At 40.7% G+C, this 26,521-nt stretch overlaps 2 protein-coding genes across 2 annotated transcripts in view; both read left to right on the top strand.

The window, feature by feature from the left end:
• LOC130152568 (protein HIRA) overlaps positions 1 to 10,930 on the top strand; it is a 38,148-nt gene extending 27,218 nt beyond the window's left edge. The window contains exons 18-25 of the mRNA XM_056346390.1: positions 761 to 909; positions 2,044 to 2,205; positions 2,958 to 3,016; positions 4,062 to 4,167; positions 5,934 to 6,056; positions 7,264 to 7,427; positions 9,423 to 9,511; positions 10,096 to 10,930. Coding sequence (XP_056202365.1) covers positions 761 to 909; positions 2,044 to 2,205; positions 2,958 to 3,016; positions 4,062 to 4,167; positions 5,934 to 6,056; positions 7,264 to 7,427; positions 9,423 to 9,511; positions 10,096 to 10,212 — 969 coding nt within the window. The 3' untranslated portion in view covers positions 10,213 to 10,930. The remainder of the gene's footprint in view (positions 1 to 760; positions 910 to 2,043; positions 2,206 to 2,957; positions 3,017 to 4,061; positions 4,168 to 5,933; positions 6,057 to 7,263; positions 7,428 to 9,422; positions 9,512 to 10,095) is intronic.
• A 1,861-nt stretch (positions 10,931 to 12,791) lies between these two features.
• Positions 12,792 to 26,521, top strand: part of PPIL2 (peptidylprolyl isomerase like 2) — a 72,220-nt gene continuing 58,490 nt past the window's right edge. The window contains exons 1-5 of the mRNA XM_056343069.1: positions 12,792 to 12,943; positions 13,063 to 13,112; positions 14,067 to 14,112; positions 15,047 to 15,109; positions 15,271 to 15,322. Coding sequence (XP_056199044.1) covers positions 12,912 to 12,943; positions 13,063 to 13,112; positions 14,067 to 14,112; positions 15,047 to 15,109; positions 15,271 to 15,322 — 243 coding nt within the window. The 5' untranslated portion in view covers positions 12,792 to 12,911. The remainder of the gene's footprint in view (positions 12,944 to 13,062; positions 13,113 to 14,066; positions 14,113 to 15,046; positions 15,110 to 15,270; positions 15,323 to 26,521) is intronic.

The raw sequence follows: 26,521 nt of genomic DNA, 5'->3' as shown, positions 1-26,521 counted from the left end.
ACTGTTATTACAGTTGTGTTGGTAGTACACTGCTGAAGGGAAAAAATAAGAGCTCTCTGGAGGTGCTCTAGATCTGAAGAAACTAGCCAATAGTATCACTTTAGGTATTTATGAAATAATTTTTCTGCATGTTTAGGCTGTGGTAGTCTGGTTCTAATTGCAATATTGTAGGGAGACTGGGCACATCTAGACTTGATCTGGTGCCCTTAATTGAGAAGTGCAGACTAGCACTACCTTTCTTCATTCTTACGCTCCTAATACAAAGAAATTATTTATGTTCTAGCCAAGACTGATTTTCAGAGGTCTGCTTTAGTATGTAAAGAGGACCTGCAAGAAAGTTGGAGAGCAGCTTTTTACAAGGGCATGTAGTGATAGGAGAAGGGGGAATGGCTTTAAACTGAAAGAGGGTAGATTTAGATTAGATATTAGGAAGAAATTCTTTACTGTGAGGGTGGCGAGGCACTGGCACAGGCTGCGCAGAGCAGTTGTGGGTGCCCCTGTCCAGGCAGTGCTCAAGGCCAGGCTGTATGGGGCTCTGAGCAGCCTGGGCTAGTGGAAGGTGTCCCTGAACAGGGCAGGGGGCTTGGAACTAGGTGATCTTTGAAGTCCTTTCCAACCCAAACCATTCTATCATTCTTTTGAAGTATCACAGTATATTTTGAAGCCACTTTAAAAAGCATTGTTTTGGCTTTAACACTAGTTGCTGCTTTTGAGTAGTTCTTTTCCTCTTCCAAAAAGTATTTTATTTTTTGTATTTCAGATAAGTTCAGATCCATCAATGTACCTTGAAGTGGAAAATGAAATGACCACAGTGGGAGGTTCAAAGTTGAGCAGGTTAAAGTGTAATCGAGAAGGAAAGGAATGGGAGACAGTCCTCACTAGTCGAATTCTCACTGCAGCAGGAAGCTGGTAAGAGAGTATATTTTGGAGGAAGAGGGTCCTGAAGGCCAGAAAACATTTTGGATTACAAAAGTACACTTTATGAAAAGTTAATTACACATAAACCCTCATATTTACAAATAAGTAGAGGCTTGAAAGATATTTTTATCTATTTATGGATCACTTCTAGTAGGGATTTTTGTGATTCTTTGTGTTTGGCTCAAATGTCCTATTTCTCTTTCAGCTAACCTGGTCTAATAAATTGATGCTCTTCAACTCTCACCCTGTGGAGTTTTTCTGACTTATTTCTCTTGGCTACTGCTATTTGCTGGTTTTATCACTCCTCATTGTAATTTTTACACAGTCTTTCATAATAAATGTTTTGTGGATAAAAATATGTACTGCTTTTAGTCTTAAGACCAGTTTCACATCAAGCATTAGCTCTATGCAGTCTTAAAGCATCACAGATTCTCATTAGCCAGTTACAACTATTTTCCTGCGTATTTACATTTCTCCTTTAAATTTCTTCATTAACGTTGACTAAATCATGGTAAGCGATAGTTGTTCAAGTGTTAACTTTTAAAGAATGAAAAATCTGTAACAGGATGTTTTGTGACATAGAAGTATTTTCCTGAATGTTTTGCTGGGTTTTTTCCTCTTTATTTTTCTCAACTTTGCTTAGTTCCACCTCAGAGTTTAAATTGAAAGTATATTTCTGAAGCCTGAGCCATGTCCAGATTTAGAAGAGAAGCAGAGATTTCAAAGCTAAATACAAGTACAGGCCTGAAGAAAAGCTTGTGTATACCTAAAAGCTTTACTGATATTTATGCCTCTTGATCTAATCAAAGATACTATCTTTGCCTGCAAACCTTCTCTTGCCTATCTCCTTAGACCATCATAATTTTAATCAAATTAAGGAGGCATGGAATGCACTTATATATGTGTATGTATATATACACACACATACATATATATATATATATATATAATCTGTCTAGTTTTTGACCTTTCCTTTTGATGCCCAGCATTTTTTTTTTTAAAGCTGTAATAGCTGCCTTTTGGGGAATTAGCCCCAGTTATACGATAAGAAATCAATCTGATTTTGTTACTTGTATTTGACAAAATGTCAATGTTGGTTTGTATGTGTGTTGTTTTTTTTTTTAGTGAGATTGTAAGTGTAGCCTGTGAGAAACGAACATTGTCGGTATTTTCAGCTTGTGGTCGTCGCCTTCTTCCTCCTATAATACTGAATACACCCATTTCCACCCTACATTGCACAGGTTCTTACATCATGGCTCTCACCACTGCTGCTACGCTCTCTGTTTGGTAAGTACCACGTTAGGCTGCAGCAGCTGGCTGGGCTGATATTTATAGGTAACCTCAGTTTTGTCAGTGCATTCCTCTTGGAACTGAGGCTTAAACCACATGAGGTCTGAACAAAAATCCACTTTTGGATATAACACGAAGAGTTTACTGGGCAGGATTTGAATCCTGTTTCTTCTGTGTTGTAGGACAGTCCATAATACTGAATTTGATTCTAGAAGAAAGAAAAAGGATCAGCTAGAAGTTACTAATTTAAACAACTCCCTAGGATAGACTTGTCATGCATATCGAATGGATTAAAGCCAGGGGCAGGAGAAATGCAGATACTTGCAACTTCTGTCATACTTAGCTAATAAAGTACAGAGTTTCAGAGTTAGAAGTACTCTAGCTATCTCCAAGATACCAAGATAAAAATGGCTGTAACTTGTTTACAGTTGTTGAATTCAATCTAATGTCTCATGCAAGTCAGAGCTCCTAAAGGATCTTTAGTGTTTTCTTAGCTGTAATGAGGTTTCCTGATAAAGAGCTATGAAAGTTGTTCTCTGCTGCTGACTTTTGTCTTCATGTCAGGGTTCTGAGTTTGCCAAAATAATTTTGTCAAAGAAGTGAAGAAAATGTTCAAAAAAAAACCCCAGTCAAACTCACTCCCAAAATACCCCCGCTCTGTCATGAATATTCAAGAAGTGCTTTTGTTAAATGATTTTGGAGCTTTCAGTTGTTTGTAAACTGCAGGCTTGTCCTTTTGTATTTTTCAGGGATGTTCACAAGCAGAGAGCCATTGTTAGAGATGAGTCTTTGCAAACAATATTTTCAGGTAATTAAAAAGTCATTTAGTTAACAACCTTTGAGCCCACCTGTACTATTTAGTGCCATTTATGAATATGCTGAAATTTTACAAAACCTGAAAAGCTGAAGCAATTTCCCTTTTGTTATTGTGTAATAAAGGGAAGACATTGGCAATGTTGAAATACTCTAGAAATAACTGAGATGAGAGTATCAGTGGGTAACAGACTTGTACAAGATTCTGTAGCTTATTATACTCTGGGTTGCTTTTGAATTCAGTGCTCTGTGTGTGTTCAAATTCAGTGTTGTGAAGATCACAAAATAAATATGTAAATCTGCGATTACAGCAGTTTCCCTGTACTTTGCATGTTTTAATACTTTAACGATGAACAACAACTGATTATCTTCCAATTCGTTATTTCAAAATCTTCAATTTCTGTCATTGCCAGTATCTGGCACAACACGAATTAACAAAAAAGCAGTGTCTCGGGGCATACTGGCTTCTATTGTAGCTTTCTTTAATCCAAACAGTACAAATCAAAGCTACCTGGAGAAGTAGTTGTACTAGCAGTTTACAGATACCTTCATTAGAAGTTACATGCACAAATGCTGGGCCTGGAATATGTTGGGAAATGAGAGACTCCAGCTGTCCCAGTTATACTACGTTCTTAGAGAGCGCACTTTTCTAAGTATACTGGCTTTTAGGATTTTAAATTAACGGTGAGTTCTTCTCACCAATGAAGATAAAGGCTTCATGGGTTACAGAAGATATGGCAAAATTGCTGAAGATTGCCCCTAGATAGGGAGAATGTTTCCAGTTAAGTCCGTATTCTGTGTCAATTGCAGCATCAAGATTGATAATGTATTTTGCAGAAGTGGTTTTAATGCTGCTGCACCGAGCCTGGTGTTTACCATCATTATCTTGTGTCTTGACCTTCTACCAGTGCTTGAGGATAACAGTGAGCCTTTTTCTGTTGGTTGCTATGACTGATAATTTATGGTGGATAGCATTTTTTACCATTATAGATGTTATGCAGGACTCCAAAAGAAATACTTTGGTCTGATTTGACTTGCAGGAAGTGATGCCACTGTCTCTCAGATCTTGCTGACTCAGCATGGTATACCTGTAATGAGCATGTCCGATGGCAAGGCTTACTGTTTTAATCCTTCTCTTTCTACATGGTAAGTTATATATTATTTCCGGCTTTTACAGCTTAGCTGAACTGATGAGCATTCTGCTTTACTGTTTCACTCCATATTTTGAAGGGTAGTCTGAGTAGGATTGCATGCCAGGCTTAGTTTTGCTTTAGTTTGTTATTGTATGTCTAGCCTTTATTATATTATGATTTGTTATGTTTAAATTAGATTTTAAATATGAAAAAGTTAAACCTCAGCTATTTTATCACTCTTTCCTACGTGATACGTAATCTTTATTAACAAACACCTATATATACTTATGCTGATGTACGTCAGTTGAATCTGTCAAGCAGTTGGCAATGTCTGAAGATAACCTAGCCTTACAATTCACTTTTTAAATGTAAAAGAATGCAGTTCTGGAAAATTCGTCAAACAACTTGGTATTGTTGGGAGTTTAAACACGTCAAAATTGTTTTGCTCAGTTTCCAGAGAAAATAAGATGTGTGCACTACAGTCCTGAATGTGTATGTGCCTGACTTTGTCAATCCTGTTCACTCCTTAATATCTTTTTTGGATCTGATTACCAGTCAAGTTTGAGGAGAGCTCTTTGTCTCCAAGACGTAAAAGTTTAATGAAGATAGTAAGTCAGGTAGGGGAGGAGGGCAGAAATGATTCTGCCTCAGAGAATTCCTATGGAAGAGTCATTACTGATGTCCTAAACACAAGGAAAGGCTACATAAGAGGCTGTGCCTTAGTAAGTATCAAATATGCTTTCCCCATGGATTCTCTTACTTCTATTAGGGCGTAAGTTCCCATAAAATATTTTCTATGCTTAAATTGTTTACAGTCTTTCCAAAACAATTCTTTGTTGTCTTCCAAAGGGAAAAAAACATGTCACAGTCTTAATATAATTGTTGTACTTAGTTTAATGAGCATGCTTGATGAAAGGGCTTATTGTTTTAACCCCTCCTTAGAATAATTGTTATTAGTCAACTGCTTGGTGTGAATCCTTTGGAAGAGAAAGAACACCTTATTTGTTCTTTGGATAAACTGAGAAATTATGCAGAAATTTTCCCAGACAATAAGGAGCAAAAGACAGGCTCACAGCCCTAATTCTGAATTTGCTGTCATTACTTAGTTTGTACAACAGCTTTGGAAGTGTTTAAAAGAGCAATCCCTTTAGTCATCATACAAATTTGAACATGGGATTTAAAATACTTGTGCCATTTTACCTCTGAGCAGTCTGGAGGTCCAAGCTTAGCATTTTATTTGAGCCACTGATTCTCTTGGCATCTCAAACCAGTGAAAATGATATCCTTGGTTAGGTGTGGAAATGGCAGCTGTGGCTGTCAGCTCCCTCTGTGTGAAGGAATAGCAGTAATGTATGGGAAAGATTGTCAACATGTGTGATATGTGGTGACTTGTCTGCTGGGTGGTGGGACCTGACATGAGGTAAAATCAAGTTCTTAACAAGAAAGTCATTGCCCATGTTCACTCTAGTCTTCATCTGGGACATGACTTGTTATGAGATGTAAAATTACAAGTGGAAAGTTTATTTCCTTCAAAACTAATGCTTACTTATATTATACAATTAATATTGTAAACTTTGGGAGTGGAAGGGACACTTCTGTGACAGCACAAGCAGATTTGGACATGGAGTGGCAACGGTTGGTGTCTGTGGAATTCCTGAGCATCTTGGTGATTTTTTTGGGGGGGTATCTCTGAAAATGCAAGTCAAGGAAGAACAGAGCTCGATCCCCTGATATCACTGCCTACTCTCCTCAGACTTGGTTTTGTTTGTTCTTTTTCAGGAATCTTGTTTCTGACAAACAGGACTCTCTAGCACAATGTGCAGACTTCAGGAATAGTTTACCATCCCAAGAAGCCATGCTGTGTTCTGGGCCCTTAGCTGTAATACAGGGACGAACATCAAAGTATGCACTTACTTGCTTCATTTGATCAGCATGTTTTTCTTTCCCCCCCATTATTTATTCATGTGATTGAATCAGTGGCTAATGACTCTGAAGTGATCAGTAGCTCATATAGTATGGTTTTGCTGGTTTTAAACCTTTGCACATTTATACTCTGTACCTTAATGTTATTTTGAGATCGTTTAGGGGGCAGGAAAGCATGCTCTAAACTCAATCATTTTAAGCCTCCTCTTTATTGGATGAGTAAAGTATTTGATGATTCTGTACGTGTAATATTTTGATTAGCTAAGCTGAATTTCTTACATTTTACATTTTAATTTTTAGTTTACCAGCTTTTTAGAGTAGGCCTACAAATTTTGAGCAGCTCAGTTGTCCTCAAGGGATCTATTTAATGAAGTCTTTGAGAAAGTTGAGTGATTAGTCATCTAATGCATATTTTTAACATCTGAAGATATCATGAGGGAATTGTGTGAGCCAGAGCAGACTCCTGTAGGTAATTTAGTAGCCCATCCTCACCTGGATTTGAATTAGATTTCACAGGCAGATTTCTGTGCTATTTCTGTCCTTCACCTCTGAGTTCAGGTTTTTTGGTGAGAGAAACTGTAGAGTTGAACGACTTTATAGCTGTTCTTTTGGTATGGAGGGGAATTAATTGGGAAAAATATTTGAAATACAAACAAACAACACTTTGAGAGAGAGAAAATACCGGACTGAAAAATTAGCATTTTTTTTCCAAAAGGAAATAATTGGCTACTTTTGTCAAATGAGCCTTCTGATGACAACACATTTATTTGCAAGAAATCTTTTAAATGCTTCAAGCTAACCTTTGTATCTTGTTTGTTTTGTGATGTTCACCTGTGAGGGGCAAAGAAAGGTAAAGGCAGTCATCTTAATTTGCTATAAATGTTTAGGAGCACTTGGTCACTGGTAAGCATGTATTTTTAAAAAGATGATGATTTTTAAAGATGAAAAGAACAGAAAAAGAGCAGGAGGCAGAAAACCCTACGGTAGGCCTTGATGCTTGTAAATGGCCCACTGGAGGGGGAAGGCAGTTTGCTATGAAGTGCTACCTTTGTCATTAAACCTTGATTTCTGCAAGCGCTAGGTGCCTCTGAAAGATGAGTGTAGAATAGCTTGTACTACAAAAATATGTGTTTCTTAAACTAGTATCTGATTCTATGGCTGGCATGTTAATTTTTTGGTTTTGTAGTTCAGGAAGGCAAGCGGCAAGATTGTTCTCCATGCCTCATTTAGTGCAACAAGAAACAACACTTGCATACCTGGAGAACCAGATAGCAGCAGCACTTATGTTACAGTCCAGTCATGAATATCGCCACTGGCTCCTTATCTATGCACGGTACCTAGTTAATGAAGGTGAGACATGCCATGCTGTGTTACTTCTTTGCAACTCTGATGTACTTTTAAGAAATGTTCTGTTTGTGTCATGTATATGTATGATTGCACTTAAGTCTCCTTCTAGCACTTGGCTTCTAGACTCAGTGTTTACTTAAAACCAAAACAAACTGCTGAAGTCCGTTTGTTTCAGTAGTCCTCAGTATTTGGGAATCCTATTTTGGCACACTGAGGAAACAGTGCCACCTGCGGACTTCAGCAATAGCCATTGCATTGTGAAACGGTGCAGTGGTCTGTCAGGCGTATCGTATTGTATGTGTTATCTGGCAGCAAATGCAGATGTTTCAGAGGAACCAGCAGCACCTTGTAAAATACGTAACATTCCTCAGGCAACTGACAATGGCTGCCTGATGTGAAATGGAAGAGTTGCTTGGTCTCTGACACATACCAGACCACATAAAACTGCAGCGAATTTGCTTGTTGCTTGCACTTTTTAACATCCTAAAATTTCAACAGCCTGTACTGTGAGCTTCACAGGTTAAATTCTGTGAGGAAGGAAACCCACAAGAAAGGTTGCTTGTGTCTGTTTTATATTTGAATATGCTATATCTCTATGCTGTTATGTTAAATAAGGTTAACCAACTGACTTTTTGCTTCTTGGATTCTAAAGAATCTCTTGTATCTCTGCTTGTCTGCATTCCAAATTTAGTAGTTCCCATTGTATTAATTCAGCCTTATTCCTCACCATGTATAATCATTTTACACAGAGGGAAGCAAAATGGTTCATGTTGGGCCGCCTAATAGGTGCTGGCAGAATTAAAATTGAGCTCATTAATTCTTGCCTTTTGACCCTTACCTTATTTAACAAGAGAGCCTGATGAGCTGCCTATGATTTCTCTCTGTGCTTTCCCAGCTGAAATTAAAATGTTCATCTTAGGTCATATGTTAGAGAGATGGTTATACTTTTAAAAGTCTTCACTAATTGAGAACCTCTCTACCATGTGTGCAGGGTTCATCTTGCACTGCACAAATGTCACTGCCTTGCGCGTGTGTGTGCACTGTATGTCACTGCAAATTCTGCTTTGTCATGTGTCTATGAACTGTTTCACTACTTTTCTAGGTCTGCTAAATTTTTAAAATTGCACATCCTATTTTGACCCATTATTCCTATGATGAATTTCAACACTTAATGAATTCTAATCCATTAAAATATTCAATTTGTTATACCTTGATTGGCAAGTTACTCTTGAACAGATGACTTTGTTACTTGTAAGGGAATTCCCCCCCCTCTGATCTTTGGGTGAATAAAGCTGGCCTGGAAACTGTGTAGTTTTACTAAAGGTTTTCTTTTTTTTTTCCTTCTTCTTTAATTTGTCCATATTAATTGAATCAATTTTATTTTTGTGAAAAGCTCTTTTGCTAAAGGGTTTGAGAGATCTCTTCTGATTTAGTAATAGCTAAATGTTTCAGAAGGATGTCTGATTTTATTTTTTGTACTACTGTCTCATTTTTCCAAATTCATATATTGCTATTAAATGCAACCTAACAACTTTTCCCCTTTGTTGGTTTTCATCTTGTGGCTTTCCAACTCTTGTGATATCTCTATTAGTTATTTGGCTGTTCAAGTCTGTCAGTTTTCCAATGGCTTTTTTTTTTTTAAATGCTGGTATTTTTATGTGGGAGGTGGGAGTGAAGTTGAGATCAGGGCAGTTCTTAAAACAAATTGGAGTAACTAGTTTTTCTCCCTATTGTAGATCACCTTTAGTAGTGTTTTTGGTTTTGAGAACTTAAATTGAACCCTTTGGAACTCCTAAAATAAATCCTTTACAAATCATCTTATCTTTCCAAAGATTTGCTGTTAGAAGAATAATACACTTTTTTTCAGAAACCAGTGGTTTTGGCTTTATTTTATTCTACATACTTGTAACTCCTTCATGAATGTTGTCAGTTATATTGTGGAGTGGTTATATATAGTGAAATGCTTATGAATGTGGTTTTATTTCTGATAATATTCAGGGTTTGAATATCGTTTGCGAGAATTATGCAAGGATTTACTGGGTCCAGTCCATTACTCAGCTGGAAGTCAGTGGGAATCAACAGTTATGGTAAGTCCTGGTAACAGTTTAATGAAGAATGAAGAAGAGTTTCCTATGAAAATTACAGGACACGGGTAGACAATAGAACTTCAAATATGATTAAACTTAGTGGCAAAAAAGCAATTGCACATTATTTTTGCTGACCTGGAATCCTTTCCATACTCTGCTCTAATCTCATAAGCAGGCTTCCTCCCGTGGCATTTGTATTTATTTCATGTGAAACTGTAGGCAAATGTTTATTGCCACAGTCCCAGCTCTGCTCCCTCTGCATGGTGCTCAAGACAGCACCAGAGTTGCGTGTTCAGGTCTCCATGTTCTTCAGACAGCAACTCTGAAATAGTGACACGCCAATTAAATGTCTTCCCTTCTCAGAGCACGCCTGGAGTCTGTAAGTGCAAAGGCTGCACCAGCATCATGAGTATGTAAATGTAAAGATGGTTTTTATTCTGGGAGTCATGTAAGCAGAGTAAGAACATAAGACACACAGCTCTCTCCAGGCAGGAAAAAAGGGCATGAATCTTAAACAGCTTTATGGAATATATTCATGATATCAAGTATACATTCTGAAGATGCTTTTGTGGTTTTTTGTGCAGGGTTTACGAAAGAGAGAACTATTGAAAGAGCTTCTTCCTGTTATTGGACAGAACCTCCGCTTCCAGAGGCTTTTCACAGAATATCAAGAGCAGCTAGACATCTTGAGAGACAAGTAGCATTTCCCCAGATTTTCCCTGCGGGGCCTGGTCCGAGAGAAACTGCTGAACAGCATTAACCAGAGACAGAAGAGGAGCAAGAGCCAGTCAGTAGGGACACTCCTGAAGAGGGCAGTGCCCTAAGGGTCCCAGATGCTTCAGGAGTGACCTGCTTTAGTTTTTGAGGAAGCTCACAAGTGGATTCATGAAAATGAGTGGATGAGCTAGACCGTTTCCCAAGTGAAACCTAACGATCGAAGCTGTGGCCTCTGTTTCTATGGAAAGTCATGGATATGTACTTCAGGGGGGTCCTTTTGGATCTGGATCTCATTTTAATATCAAAACTAGCTGAGAACTGTTTGTGGGGTTTCTTGGATGTCCTGTGAAAAGCACAGTACTTCAGAGTACACTGAACAGCATATTTAACCCTGTTTAGGGTTTTTGCCTGAGGATTTATTGAGGCTCAACACTATATTAAATTAGATGAATGAGCCACGTAAAAAGAAATTTCATAAATATTAAGGTATTATGCAGCCAATAGACTCTTTCCTGTGAATATAATAATAATAATAAGAGGCTGTTCTAACACATGGACTATTTTTGTACTAGAATTTGCTAACTTGTAATATGGAATTTTATTTGGCCGATAATCGGGCTATCTCTACAAAGTCATCTTGTAGGAAATGTAATGCTAATTACAAAAGCTATGTTTCAAAATAATTCTACCAAATTAATGTCATCATCTGGTTTTTAATTTTTAAATGTTTGTAAAAGGCATTTTGGGGGGAGGGGGATGGATACGATGGGGTGGCTCTTTTTTGTAAGTACAAAAATAAATGAACATTGCATTGGTTTAAAAAACAAAAAGCAAAACAACAGTCTTGAATTATTACAAAGGGCACAGGCATCTCCAGAAATGTCAACGCAGGCTGAATCATGTTTAAGTGTCTAGGAATAAATAATACTGTCTGGGTGATCTTTCCTCTGAAAGCATGATTGGACAAGTACTTGTGATCTCCCTAGACCAGCTGCATTGTTTTGTCTTGGAGCCACATCTCAGCTGAGGGAGCAGGAGCTGTGTGGGAGCACTCCTAAAATCGGGCAACACAGAGCAAGACAGGCTCCCCTGACTGATGCCAGAAGTGGTCAGCACTGCGACAAGAAATGAGCTTCATGCAGTTATGGCAGTGTTCCTTGGGTGGCATTTCATAATAACAAAATAGTGCTGGCAGCCTGCCAGCAGTTCACTTGTGGAGTGCTTTTGGAATTCCACTGAAACAAAGTCAATCAACTTGTTTTCTTCCCCAGTGTATGTTTGGTGCTGGGAAAGAAGCAAGTGTATGTGTTGGTTCTTTCCATGAACTAACTATTCAAGTGTGCCTCAATTTATTGCCTGCCTTTGAAATGGTTTTGAGTAAGAAAATTAGTACTGAAATTATTAAGTGTATTTAAACACTTGCAAAAGAGCAGTTTCTCCCCTAACCTTCTAGCAGAAACACTATCCTTTGCCTTCAGGCAGGACGACTAGCTCTGCTACTGTGGATTTTGGCTGAAGGGGGCTGACCCTTTTCAGAGAGGTGGCTCTGTGATTGTATGGTTGTCAGGGCCCTGGAGGGGGAGGATGTGTTCTCTGAGGCACTTGGAAGGTTTTGTTGCCTCCTGTATTCAACTGCCAGACACGATGGACACCAGATTACTACTTTGTACAGCAATCTTGTGTGCACACCAACTGAAACATCTTGAAGAGCAATAAAAACAACTGATTTAGCAGCAATTCTTCAGTATGGCATCAGCGAGTTCAACCAGCAGTGGGAAATGTAGTGACAGCACAGTTTGATTTGGCACGTACCTGGTGGGGAAAGTGAAGGTGGTAAGGAGAGACGTCCATGTTCCCCTCACTTCCAGTCTGAAAAGATGCAATTATCAGGGACATCTGCAACCTCAGCAGGTGGTGCCCATCTTGTGCTTGTGTATGCAGGCAAGCAGCCCTTAAAATAGGAGATAGACACTGTTCTGGGGAAAAGGTGTCTGGTCCAAAGCTTGGTGAAGTCAGTGAGAATCCAGCTATCGGCTTATGTGGATTTTGACTCTTGACTGCTGGGTGTAGGCAGCTGCCAGGTGGGTGGTATAACAAGGGTGGCTCTGGAGGCATTGGGCAGGTGAAGGCCTGCAGAGAGGTGTCCCTTTGCTCCTGCCAAAGGTAAGGCGTGTGGATTGCGGCCATCCTCTGTTCGGCCTTGTGGTGTTCATATCTGTCTGGAAATTAATGCTGTTTAATAGGATTTAAAGGTAATTAGCTAAGGCAAATCAGTGCTTTGTCATTAAGTCTTTGAAGAGATGCTGAAGTACTTTTCCTGAAGAGCTATCCCCATATGGGGCACTGTAGGTTCTTCCACCCATTGTTTTCTTGGAATGCTCTGTTGCTGCTCAATGGGCCAGGAATATTACAATTTTTAAATTCCATGCAACTAAATAGATTTAAATGAAGATGAGCTTTTCTGAAGCTGGATCTCTGTTAGCGCCTTCTGCGCCGCTGCCTCCCCTCGGGCCGGCCCGGAACGCCGCCCGCCGCCCGTGTTTCCGTGGCGCGGCGTTTCGCGGCGCACCCACACCGGAAGGAGGCCGCGGCCGCCGGCGGTGGGGCGCAGGAGGCGCGGCGGTGTCCCGGGAGACGCGTCGCTGAGGCCCCCGCGCCGGGCCGCCGGGGCCAAGCCGCCACCATGGGGAAGAGGCAGCACCAGAAGGACAAGATGTGAGCGGGGCTGTGCGCGGGGGGCGCTTCGGGGCCTCCGGGAGTGCGCGGACACGCGGGGCGTGGGGAGGGTGCGGGTGCGCTGGGGCGGCGTGTGAGTGACCCCGCTCTCTCGGCAGGTACATCACGTGCGCGGAGTACACGCAGTTCTATGGGGGCAAGAAAGCAGGTAAGGGGGCGAGGGGGGCTCCCCTAGGCTCAAGCGGCTCCCCTGAATTCGGGAGGTTTGCCTCGGCTCAGACGACTTCCCTCAGCTCGAGGGGCTCCCCTCAGTTCAGGAGGCTTCCCTCAGTTTGGGGGACTCCCCTCAGCTCAGGCGACTCCCGTCGGCTCGGGGGGCTCCCCTCAGCGCAGGCGACTTCCCTTGGCTCAGGGGCCTCCCTACAGCTCAGATGACTTCCCTCAGTTTGGAGGGCTCCCCTCAGCTCGGGGGACTCCCCTCAGCTCGGGGGACTCCCCTCAGCTCGAGGGGCTCCCCTCGGCTCGGGGGGCTCCCCTCAGATCAGGTGACTGTCCTCGGCTCAGGGGGATCCCCTCAGCTCAGGCAACTTCCCTCAGTTTGGGGGGCTCCCCTCAGGTCAGGCGACTTCCCTCAGTTTGGGGGGCTCCCCTCAGGTCAGATGACTTCCCTCGGTTCAGGGGGCTCCCCTCAGCTTAGGTGAGTTACCTCAGTTTGAGGGGCTCACCTCGGATCAGGCGACTCCCCTTGGCTCTGGGGTGGCTTCCGGAGCACCCTGTGCCCTGGCCCTGCTGCCGGGCCATGCCACCCGGGCCTGGCCCTCAGCCCATCGCAACTAGGGCAGAAGCTTGAGGTTTCCCACCCAGCTGAGCCGCTGCCTTCGGCTGGCCCGCGCGTTGATCGTCAGATTTAAATTCGGTGCTGTCAGAGCTCTGTTTTGATTTTTTTTCTGATGGTTCGGTTTGAGTTGAGGAGCTACTTGTGCTCAGCTGAAGTCCAGTTTAAGTTACAGTTTTGCAAGGTTTAGTGTGGTTTTCCTTGGCATCAGTAAATTGTCACCATGCATATGGCAAAATGGAACTTTAAGCTGTCTCTTTGTTACCTAAAACACCATGTATTTAGTCAAATTCTGTTGTGGCTTTTTTTTTTCCTCCCCATAAACAGACCTTCCGCGAACTAATTTTAGACGTTTATCATTTGATCACTGCAGGTAAGACAACAAAATCACATTATTAAATTACATTATTACATTATCAGGCTGTTGACACTGAACCATTACTGAAGCAATGTTTTTCTGAGGTAGTTACTTTCACAGACTTGTGCCTGCTAGGACGGTAATGCAGCAAGAAAAAACTCAATAAAAACAAAACAATATCTGTCCTTTCCATGATTAGTATCTGCAGAGATTGGATCCGATGGTTAAAAGAATTCACAAGTGATAAAGTAATTCAGAACAATTATCATGTACATTCCTGTCTCTTGAATCTACATAATTGGGTCTTGAATCTACTTTTCTCTGCTCAGAATATGTTTGGTTGTTCATTTATCTTTCTGGGGCAGTAATTAAATAGATTGAAGAAATATTTATGCTGATTTTTTGTGTTCAGTGTTTACTGCTTGGAGTGCTGGAGTGAAAGAGGGGAGTTAGTAGAGGTGGGTTAGATACCCTCTTGTAAATTGAATAGTTGCAGAAGTTACAGTCCATATCTACAAACTACTGCTGCTTGGCTAAAAGCTGGCTGGATTATGGAAGCATCCCTAACAGGGATGATGAATGTGATTGCCAGTCACTCCCTAGCCCACTTCAGTGCAAAGAGAGTTGAGTGTTTCTGCTTGAACAGAGTTTTGTGCTGGTGGAGCCCAACATGGCAATGGAAGCAGGCTGGGGAGTATTAAAGCATCCCCTGGCTCTATGTCTGTGAGTGCTGGCAGCTACGTATTGCTGAACTGCACCAGTTTCTTTCATGGATTTTGCTGTTAACCTAATTTATGTAGAATCAGGTAGTGGGTATTGGCAGCCACTCAATGTTTTCATTGGTGTAGGCCTTGCTCTAATGTGCAAGTGAATCAGCAAAATGTTATTTGCTTCTGTCATCATGATTTCCAGCTGATTTTGCTAAAAAGAATGTGCACTTTTTTTCTAGTTTGTCTCTGCAGCCCTTTGAATACCCAGTTTGCACACCAGATGGGACAGTCTTCGACATACTGTAAGTTACTCTCTGTATTTAGCTTTATTTTTGTGTTGCTGAACTGGTTACAGCTGTGTAATCATCATTTGGTGTTAGCAAGTTGGCAAAAATAATCATGCCCATCAGTAGAGGCTTCTGATGGTGCTTGTTGCTTATTACTTTATCCCTTCTCTTTTCAGGAGCATTGTTCCTTGGATAAAGAAATATGGAACCAATCCAATCACAGGAGAAGTAAGTAATGATGGGGGAATTCACATGATGTCTCTGCTTTCCATATGCTCAGTTTCCTATTTAATGTGTGGGAGAAACAAAAACGCTTTCACTAAAGCAAAAAGAGTTGAATGGGAGTGCTATTTTGAAGTATGATATTTGTGAGATCAGCTGTGTTCACATTAATGTTGAGATTTACTAGGGATCTCTTTTTTTAGCTTAAAAAAAAAGCAGGGGGGCTTCTGGATTTGACACCTGATATCCCCCCACTGTCATCCTGCTAAATGATCTTTGTAATAGAAAATAATCAGCCTTGGACTGCATGTGTGGAAGAAAGAGGAGAGGGGAGTTTTGCCCCCCTCCCCTTTTTTTTTTTATTAGATTGTAAATTGTACGGCAAAGGAAATGTGCAGCTCATTTATATAAACTCCTAGGGTAAGTTGCCTTTCTTAAACGTGTGGCACAATTAAAATCTGTATAGATGGGAATGCGAGCTCTTGTTACCACTAGTGATGACTGGTTGTTGACGGAAAAGACTCTGTACTGCTGCCTCGTATAGGCAGAATTGTAGTCCATACAGGGCAAGGTGTTGGCAAGCAGTGATGTTTCCTAACAAAAAGGATATTTTGCTTTATGCGGGTTAGAGACATTATTAGATGATATTACACATGGTAAGCTTAAGATGTAAAATCTTTTGAGTTATCTTGACAATATATATTAGAATGTTTCTGACCTGCCTCTGTCATGGATTTCACGCTATGATCAGCACCTTGGTGTTTTTTCTCCACCTGTTTTGTGCATAAATTATATTTATGAAGAGGTTACTTTCTGTAGTAGTGTGAAGTTGTAAAGCACTGAATAAATACGAAGTACTGGAAATATTTCCTTGTTGGTATTACATTTTTTTCTGGTACGTTAGAAGAGAGTGCATTGTTTGTGAGGGTGTAGAGGAAAATTTTAAACAGAAATTGTTGCTCGAGCTACTGAAACTTGTCTTACTTCAGTAAGTACAGTTACTTTCTGGACCATTAGGTGGCAGCCATTGCACAGGGTTGGTGCTTGGTTTGCAGATGGCTCTCTGGTATGAGGTTACCTTTGAAACATCTTGTGTTTGATTAAAGATTTTCCCAGCAGACAGATACGAGGAGAGGCTAAATACAGATGCAGTATTACAAACTAAACACGAACAGGCTGTTTGAGACTTAATATCTTCAGTTACAGCGAACTGCAGGTGTGTTTGTGTGATGGAGAGATGATTGAAGGTTTTTCTTCACACATGAGGAGGCCAATGTATTGTTGAGTAGGAATGGAATTGCAGCTATTTCGCTTGTTTTCACCAGCCTCTCACCACCTTGCTGCTGTGTGCATTGGTTGGGAGTTTTGGGGTGTTGCCAGATCAATTTTTTTTTCACTCAGAGAACCTCCATGACACCTGTTCTCAGATTGTGAACTGTGATGGGGTTTAAAATTACTTTGGGTAAATGTTAAGCAAGAAATGTAAAGTATCTGGTGGTCTTGTGAAATACAGGGAAAGGGAGATTGGGCAGAATATACTTGGCAAACCGTAAATGCTCAAATGATGTTGGACTTTGAGGTCTGTTAGTTTACCCAGACTTGTGCTTCTGTAGTTGATCTGCAGTGCACCTCCAGCTCTCCCTAGCATGTGTCCCCTTTTGCTCTGTTTGGGGAGCCCTTTCTTCTTTTATTCAGTGGTGGACTTGTACTGTGCAGCACTCTCCTCCACAGGACAAAGGTGTTCCAGACCACTTGGAAGAAAAAGGAGATGCTTGCTCTCCAGAACAGCATACAGCCCTGTGGGGTTGAAGGGAGTGTCATAATTTAGCCAGTGTTTCCCAGAGGGCTAGCTCTGGTTTTCAGAAGCGGGGGGAGGGTGGTGTTAGGCAGGAAGGGGATGGGGGTGGTGGGACAAGGCAGGGTAGGCGGCAGAGGAAATCGGTGAGTTGAGCTTGTGCATCTCTAGACTATACTGCCCTCTATTTAATTTATCATTTTGTGTGCACCTTCTGTTACTTTTACAGCTTGCTTGTTGTACAAACCAGAAAATATTTTCTGTAATGAGTTGGTGACTTAGAGAAATTGAAGATTCTAGATTTCTTTAAAAAGGAGTTGAGCCACATTAGCTGCAGTGCTGTGTTTTGTACGGTATCTTATGAAGTTATTTTGTGCAGATTGATGTTTTGTCTTGGTAATGAGGATCTGGAGATTTTTTCCATATTTTTGTCCTGAAGTTAAAAATTATGATGAAATCCTTTGTGGCTTGTACTTCTGTTATGGTTTGCTACAGGCCAAACATTTTAGAGAAGTCAATAGGCTACTTGGAAATGGTGCTGCTCATGGTGCACTCTCAATACTCACTAAATCTGTCTAGCTGTGTTATTTCTGATGCAGACCCCTCAGTGGAGAGCTGGAGAGCCTTGCATCATTAATATATTTATCTTCATGGTGCTCCCAGAGGTAGGGCTGTGCTAGTCTTTTCTTAACTGGATGTTTGTGAACTGATCTACAAATGACTTCTCTGATTCTTCTGAATCCTAAACTATTGGACCAGCCTTCCCTTTTAAAGAAATTTTGAAATGCCAAGATCACAGTTATTCTTTGATGGCTTAAATATTTAAAAATTTGTTTGCTTTCCTTTCCTGTACTTCCTTGTGGTTTATTGTTTATTTTTTCTTGCTTTTCTGAATATTCTCCTGAGGTGCAGCATGGACACCAATAAGAAACAAGTCACCATTGAACTTGTCTAGAGTTTCTCATGAGCTATTCCAGAAAGTAACTTTAGATTTATTGCCTGCCCACCACCCCTTTTAAGAATGCATCGGGATAAAAAATACTTCTCTTACTACAGCAATAATTTTGGAAGAAACAGTACATCTCTTGCAGCCAACTACAGCCTGTCAGATGGTATTGGCTCGCTTACTTTTTTTGTCAGATTTGTCAGGACACTGCCTAGCTCATGTTTACACTAAAATTGCATAAAATAAAGAGGAAAGTCATAGTTAGCTCATTCCTTTACTGGGAACTGCAGTTTGGCTTCTTACGCTTGCAGATAGTTGCAAGCTTGCCAGAATGTTTCATATAGCAGTGATATGACAGCCCTAACCAGCATGCCCACACAAGTCAGCCAGCTGGGCTCAGGAATACCTGTTTCCAAGAAGTGAGATTGGTCAGAGCATGTCTGGTTTGTTGGAATCTCAAATATGAACAGATGATAGATCAGTGTACCTTTTGACAGGAATTTCAAGGAAATTGTTCTTTGTTGCATGAGTATGTTATATGTGGACTCAGATATTTTTCTTTGCATTGTAATGTGTCTGATGTAAATGCCTATTTTTCCACTCTGGTCAGTGACATTCTGACTGCCTGTAGGCAGGCCAGGCTGTTGTGGTTGTACTTCAGCCCCATTCAAGGCACTGTAAACTTGGGCAAGGGTCTCTCTTCCCCTGTCTCAGAAGTAGCTGTGGTCTGTCCCCTGGTCCCCCTTTTCTGTGGGTATTTTTTTCTTTCAGACAGTTGAAATGCAGTTTATCTCTGCCGTTTACTTCAAAGGCTTTGGTCCAAAGTCAATTTTGTGACTGTTTTAAGTGCATCTACTTTTAAACTCATATAGAGTGCTCACCTCTGTGAATTCTTTCTGCACTGCTCGGAGCAAACTAAAATCCATGTGTCTGCTGATCCTGCATAACCCGGAGAGGCAGCCCTCATGTTAAGGGCCATGTGCAGCTGTGCAGTTGGTGCGTATGCATGTTTTGAAGGGCAAACAGGATTCAGTCAAGTTAATTCAGCTTGGGCTTAACATACGCCTGAGTCAGGTTAAGAGACCTGAAGATGTTGTGTGGTGGCTGTATGAGCCTAGCAGTCACATTCCTGTTCCAAATGAGGCAGAGCACAGTTTGTGTTGTGCCCTGTCTCATGCAAGGTTATGATCCAGACCTACAGTCCAGAGAGCACTTTTTCTTAAGTGTCTCAAGATTTTAGCTTCTTACTAGGTTAAATAGGAAAATTTTTATAAATTCTGAGGATTTTGGGGGATGTTGGGGAAGGTTGGGCAGCCTCTGAAGATAACTGTAAAAAGGAGTCTGGGGCATATAAAGAAGTAGTAGAAGTCAGAGCCACTGACATGGAAAATGAGGAGTAACTTTGGAGTCGGAAGGCTGAAAATCTCTGACTTTTCCTGGTAGGACATCTGCTGCCTTAAAAGAGAGTGCTGTACCCAAAGTTTTGCTTTGTGTACAAGGTAAATATTTGCTGTTGTTCTGCCATACTCTTAATCCTGTGTTTACCAAATAAAAATGACTTGGGGTGAGATTATGACTGATATGATCTAATAATTGCAGCAGTACAGGTGCCTGTCTCATGTAGTGAGCCTGTCTGATCCATGCTTTGAAAGCACCCAGAGACGCACATCTTATACCTGCAATGCCTTGCAGCAGTGACAGAGCATGTAGCAGACACCTCGTCCTTCCGGCACTGCTCACATAGGAATGTCAGCAGTGCCTTTTTTTTTTTAATCATTTGTTTGAAGTAAGGATGGTGCTTGCCTGAATAATTACAGGCACTTTCAAAACCAGTAACTTCTTACCCTCAAAAGAAAAAATTGCAGCCAAATCTGTTATTTCAAAACTTTGGAAAGTAATTCTCAAATACTTTTCTTAAATGTGTTTATTAGCCAATTCCTCTCTAAAATGCTGGTGGCTATTGTTACTTCATTTTATTGTGAAAGCATGGTTTCTTTTCCGTTTGACCAACTAGATTTCAGTCTCATAGAAATCAGTTGCTGGTCTTGCAGTGAGAGAGGCTTGCTAATCAGGTTGATGAAGATTAGGTTGATGGAGAGAATATGGAGAAGATTACTTTTTTATTGCTGAATTTATTGAGCTCCCTTTAAAAATGAACAACCAACCTTACAGCACTTTTCTTCCCTCCCCCCCCCCCAAAAAAAAAAATAAAAATCTGTGGCTGCCTAAATAAGGGAAATCCTGCCTGAAAAGGATGCAGAAATTAGAGCAAAGTGAAACTTCCTTAAACATAAAAGTGTTTTTACCATGTATGTATTTTGAAAGCACAGACATAGAAAGCACTAATTGTTTCTTCACCAGAAAAGTGAACATAATGACAAAGAAGGCTTAGGTTTTGGGGTTTTTTTCCTATGCAATATTCTGAATAAAGAAACTGCAGCATGTCAGGAGTGTGGGAAATACCAGCTACTGTAGGAACAGGTCTTAAAAGTACAGGTTAAGTGCCAGCCAATGCTTTACAGTTCACTACAAATGTCTCTCCACCTCTGTCAAATGATCAGTGCAGGGCCCATATGTATCAAGAATGGATTCCTGTTAAATGGGTTGCATGAGCTTCAGCCGTTGCTGGTGTTAAGATCAAGGTCACAAAACTCATCCAACACGGAGTTGAGTGGAATGGGTCTCTGGGCTGAAAAGGGGAGAGGACAAGTTCAAGGTTCACGTAAACTGTATTGGCTAAATCAACAGTGACTATGGGCTTTTAAGTCGGTTCATACGGTCTGTGTGGTAATTTACTGCAGCTTGCTGCTTTAATTGTGTTATTCCAGGTGTGTTTCTAGATAATGAGCAGCAAATAATGGTTGCCATCAGACAAGGATCTGTGGTTTGAAGGTGACCTCTTTCATGCCAGTGTAGCAGTAGCTGCTGTTGGAATACGTTGTCAGGAAAATGTAATAGCTGTAGATAATTTTCACTGTGATGCATTTCAGAGTGCTTGTCTAGACCTTTCTGCATCATGGTGGTAATACTACCTTAGGATGTTGATGGTCTTCTAAAGATGACACACTGCAGCAGGATTCAAATTTTCCTTGTGACTTTTCATCTTTTTCTCTTGAAAAGTTTTCTTCGTTCTTACTGTTTCCAAAAGATTATGCTTACTTTGAGCATTTTCATTCTTTGTCTAGATACAAAATATTGAGAGGAAAATGCTGTGCAGCCCTTCATAGGTAGGCTATCTCCACATCAGTTTTCCCATATCCCATATCTAGAGTGCTGGGGCTATCTAATTAAAAGAAAAATAGTTTGACCAACTGAAATATTTTTCATGATGTAGAAAAATTCAGGAGTGAGAAATATCCTCCTTTCACTGTCTTTTTTCCTCAACATCAGAGCCCAGCACCCAAGTAGTCTGCTACATTTTTCTCCTTGGGGCTTTGGAAATGAACATTTAGGTGGATCAGTAACTTCAGGTCTCATTTGGCTGTAGTGTAACTGATGTATAAATGAGAAGTTTAATTCTCTAGAGGCGCTTTTCACATACATGTCAGAAGAAGTCGGCACATCTTCAGCTTTGAATTCAAAGTGTGTTTCTTAATTTGTTTGATGCAACTCAGTCAAGTCTTCAGATGTTGCATAGGTTTAAATTTCAGTTGTCCCCCTTTTCCCCTTTTTGTTAAACTCACCATATTTTCCTGTACATTTGAAGTGAAAGGGAGAGGTTTTTTCTTGTTGATTTGTAAGAAAAGTTTCAGTGGGGGGTGGGAATACAGTTTTGTTCTGGGTGAGTAATAGCTTATTACAGAGCAGAGAACAAAGCTTACAGAAATAAAACCAAGGGAAGGTTTGTTGTTGAAAAATGATTCAGACAAATCCAGCTTAGTTGGTTTTCATGTGTCGCAGAAAGAAGGGTGAAACGATCAGGAACAAAAAACTGGAAGACTCTCTGAGGTCTTCATCTCTCTCACAGTCTGCTTTGCGAACTACGTGCTCTGTCTTGAACCACTGTTTGCTTTCTTCCTGTTATGACTGCCGAGAGGTTTTTCTGATGGCTTTTCATCTGATAGATATCTTCTGTAAATTTTGGGTTTGACCAGCTTAGTCTTGTTTGTATTTGTGCCAAAACTGTGCTTCTCTCTGTTAGTGTTTACAGCTGTGTATTTGGTACAGAGGAATTTAATGCTTTCTTGACATTTTCTTGTTGAGACTTGTATTTTCCTGTCAGATGTTCTTCTTGCCTTTAAATTCTCTATACCCTAAATGGTCATGGTTGTCCTGGTTGACTTTCCTTCCTTAATTTTAATTAACTTCTTTGAACAGAGTTAATCCTAATCATACACAGTAAATGCTGGGTGAATGTCTGGAACAGTGATGGGAATATTTTCTAATCTCTTCCTGAAATACTTTGATAATAGTTTGATATATTACACATGGCAGTGTAAGACAGAGAACAGTTTTAGTGTATGTGTTGAGGCATGAAGGGTACTTTCAGAATATTATAATTGGTTGCCTTTTCTCCTGATAGCTTGGGTCATTTCAGAAGCAGGTACTTATTTGTAAGTAAGAGGTAGCCAGGATGAGCTGTGGTTCTTCCTTTTTTCTCTCTCTCTCTTTTTTGTTTGTTTGGGGTTTTTTTTCTGTTTTTTGACTCCAGTTGAATGTTGCTGCCTGTATTTCTGTGGTCTGTAGCAGTCTTTCAGGCATGGGTGGTTACAGCCATCATCATTAAGCATCTCTCTCCAGGTGCATTTTTGTCTGGGGCAGCAGACACACGCTGCTGCTCAAGTGCCTAGAATCCACTTTGAACGAGATAAACTTTTCAATATGCAGCAACTGAACCGTGTTGTCTTACCTCATTTGCCTCAGAAATTACTAGCTTTTAGTCAACAGTCTAAATTAGTTAATATTTGATTACTGACCATAAATTTTCAAGGCCTCTGGATAGAAACATGTGAGGATGTGATTCCTGCCCAAAAAGTCATGTGTCATAACTGAAATGATCCTAAAACACAGAGGGAGTCAAGAGGATGAAGGTCTTGGTGAGGCAAATGACCCAGAAGATGACTCCGTTTTTGCTGGGTTTCCTGAAACTTTCCCACTCTCCTTTGTTATGGATGAACATGTGAATAGTTGGCTATTTCTCTTCCAAAGCTGTATCTGTATGTTTTACAGTAGTACACTCAGCACCACTAGGAGTTAGCCTTCATCTGTCCTAAAAGGGGGATTTATGTTTCAGTTCCCCAAATCCTTGGGAAATGGTGAGAGTGAAGAAGATGAGATTTGCCTAGACTTGCTGTTCAAGTGCTTTATCAAAAGGAGGCATTTAAAACCATCCAGTGTCACGAGTCACTGGCCAAGCTGCTGAGCCTTCTTCACACCTTGCTGATGAGGATTGTGGTGGTGATGAGCAGTGTTTTACCCAGTAAGCCAGCTCTGGACAGAGGCAGATAAATGTGTCTAGCATTATTCCTAATGCATTATTTCCCTTACAGCAAAAAAGTGTTTACATCTACGTTTTACAGACCGAACAGATGGTCTGTTTTTTTCCTTTTCTGTGTTTTGGTGGAAGTGTGCACATTGGATGGGGTTCTGTGATTGTGACACTTGAAAAACTAGCATCTGTGAAATGCTCTAGCCTTAAATGAGATGCAGCATGAGGTTTCCCACAGATCCTTACTTGCCTATTTTTCACTAAAATTAGAGACTGGCTTTTTGGTGCTTCTGCAAAGCTTTATTTTCCATGAACCATGTTGCATTTGGCTGTGGGTCTCTGGACTTATAGACTTCTGACTACATTAAGACTGCAGGTTTAATTTTGCACATGAAACTACCCATCTTTTTCTCATGGTAATTTCTGTTAATATGGTCTTTGATAGAGCAACATTATTGCTAGTATCTGTGAGCCATGTGTGTTATCAAGCATATCTTTATGATTCTCTGGACAGGGCTTTGGTGACCATATGGTGTCAGTTTAATTAAAATTTAAATATGGAAATACAGTGCTCTGGATGTGAGTAATGAAGGATCTTTTGTGTCCATTTCCATACCAGTTCAGTGGTAGATGAAAGCTGCGGTTAAACAGCAGCTGCATCCAAGAATGTGAATTGAGGGTATCTTTTTAGCATTTGGTAGACAGTTGTCCATGTGATAAATATTTTTGCTGTTGAACTGAACATGGAAATGATACCTTGAATTGTGAGACTATTCTGGCCTCTTGGCTGCTCACCCCAAATTTTTCATGAAATACTAAACGACGTGAAGATGGCTTATCTTGTTAAAACAGTGCTGCTGTTTCCAATCATATTCCCATAATGTGTAGACTTGCTGAGGATTTCCAATGCCTTTTATGTCATTAAATCCATTTATAAGATCTCAAATAAATAACACTCTACATGGAGTTATTCCAATACTATTAATTCCATTCGTATCCCCATATTTCTTGAAGGTTTTATAGCAGGGAAAATTGTAAGAGGGCCTCTTAAAAAGTGAAGTTGTATGCAAAGAGTAACGGGTCTCATTTTAAAGGAACCATAGAATTTAATAGAAAGTTCATTTGCTGCTGTTAAGCTAAATTTGGTACTTGGTAGGCAACATTAGTATTTGGTTTGGCTTTCTTTTCTATTTGAGGTAACTCAGTGTTGCTTGTTTTGGTGAACCTACCAAATGGTCACAGCAGCACTGGATGATTTTGTCCTCATGTTGTCATCCAGTTCAGATGTGACACATTAGTTTTTCCCCACAGTAGCTTCACTGGATTCTTGTGTTTTCCTGCCAGAAGGGTGTCCGATCCTGAAGTGTTGAACATTTTAAGGCTAACTCAGTTACTGTTGATAGAGCGGGAAAGTCTGTATTTACTAAATAACAACTGTTGCCACATTTCACCAACTCTACCCATGTGTGGGTAGAGAATCAAAGGAGTCCATTTTGATTGCTTTTCAGGCTGGTGCGTATTCAACGGGGTCAGAGCCTCATTAACAAGAACATGCAGCCACAGACTAAAGAGATTCAGAGAGTGTAACTAATTGATGTGCGGGGATTGTAGGTCATATCTTCATGAGACACACAGCGATGACAGAGAATGATTTAATTCGAAACAATCGGCATGCTTCATCTGTGAGCTGCCACAGTGCCCCACTAACCTATGCGTCGTAATAACCTCTGCTTTGGGTATCAATAAAGGATGCTGCCCTTTGGGATCCCGCAGGAGCGAGTGCAGGCTGTCAGCTGACAGATGAGAGCACACGGGGCAGTGGGGCTTTTTGCTGCTGCAGGAAAGTAGGTCATGGCCAAAAGTAGCCTTGGCTGCCTTTGTGGAAGTGTGCCTGTGAGAGAGGAGTCAGCTGAGAAAAGAGCTTGCACAGTTTTTGCATTTGTTTTTTTTAGCCCTTCCATGCTGTGGAGCAGCTGGCACTATGTGCCGTGAAATGCGTCTGCTTTCCAGTATTGCATAAAATATTTTTAGAAGTGAATATGCAGCTCTTATTTCTGCATAGGGGAAGTGGCAGATGCTCATAGCCTTTTGTTTTCTTTAAGAATTTAGAATTGTAATTAGATCAAGTGTTCTTAATAAACATTGCTTTTTCCTTGCTTTCTTCCCTGGAGGTTGGCTGAAACTGGATGGTAGGTGTGTGTCATGGAGACTGAGGTGGGAAATAGTTTTGAGCTTGAGCTGTGTATGCAATATTTGAACTCTCTTATACTTTATTAATGATAAGAAATACATGAAAACAAGTACTTTAACACCTTTTAGGACTCATTCACTCCTGCTATCTCTTCCTGTGAACGCTGGTGCCTGTTTGTGGCATAATGGTCATTTCCATGGCAACAAACTGTGTGGTAGTGCTTGGAAAGCTTTGACTTTTGTTGGAGAGTAAGTAAAAGCAGATTCACCCACATGCAAGATAACCCTGTTCTCATGTGAAATGAAGAACATGAGAGGAAAAAAAAAATCATACAGGTTTCCTATATCATGTTCTTTCATAGTTTTCTGTATAACATGTAGGTCTTTCATAACTGGACCTACTGGAAGGCTGGACTCCCTCCTCTGTGCTGCTCCATGTGCAGTTGCCCAGTCCTGCAGCCTGGTCTTGAGCCCTGAGCTGCCTTTGTGGGCCATGGCAATCCTTTGTAGCAGATCATTGCCTGGTTTTGCTGTTCTGGTGTTCCAAAGATTTCCTTTGACAAAACACTAAATCCTCCTCTTGTCTTGCCATACATGTCAATCAGCTTCTCAAAATATTTTTGAGATGTGGCTTTAATTGTATTTCCTCCACATACTTTCTTATATACAACTCTTGGTCCATTTCCATTGCTTTTCATAAATACATCACATCCTGTAGTGGGAATTCTGTCATGATATGCCGTGGAAGTGCTTGGTCACAAAGCTGTTGCTGGCTGAGCCAGAGCGCAGAGCTTCTCCGGATGGGAGTTGACATGCTGAGGTCACTTCTTCATCGAAAGCTTGATA

This window comes from Falco biarmicus, chromosome 1, assembly GCF_023638135.1.
Source record: "Falco biarmicus isolate bFalBia1 chromosome 1, bFalBia1.pri, whole genome shotgun sequence".
NCBI classification, from domain to species: domain Eukaryota; kingdom Metazoa; phylum Chordata; class Aves; order Falconiformes; family Falconidae; genus Falco; species Falco biarmicus.
The sequence above is the reverse complement of the archived record's forward strand: the minus strand, read 5'-3'. Positions and strand labels throughout refer to the sequence as shown.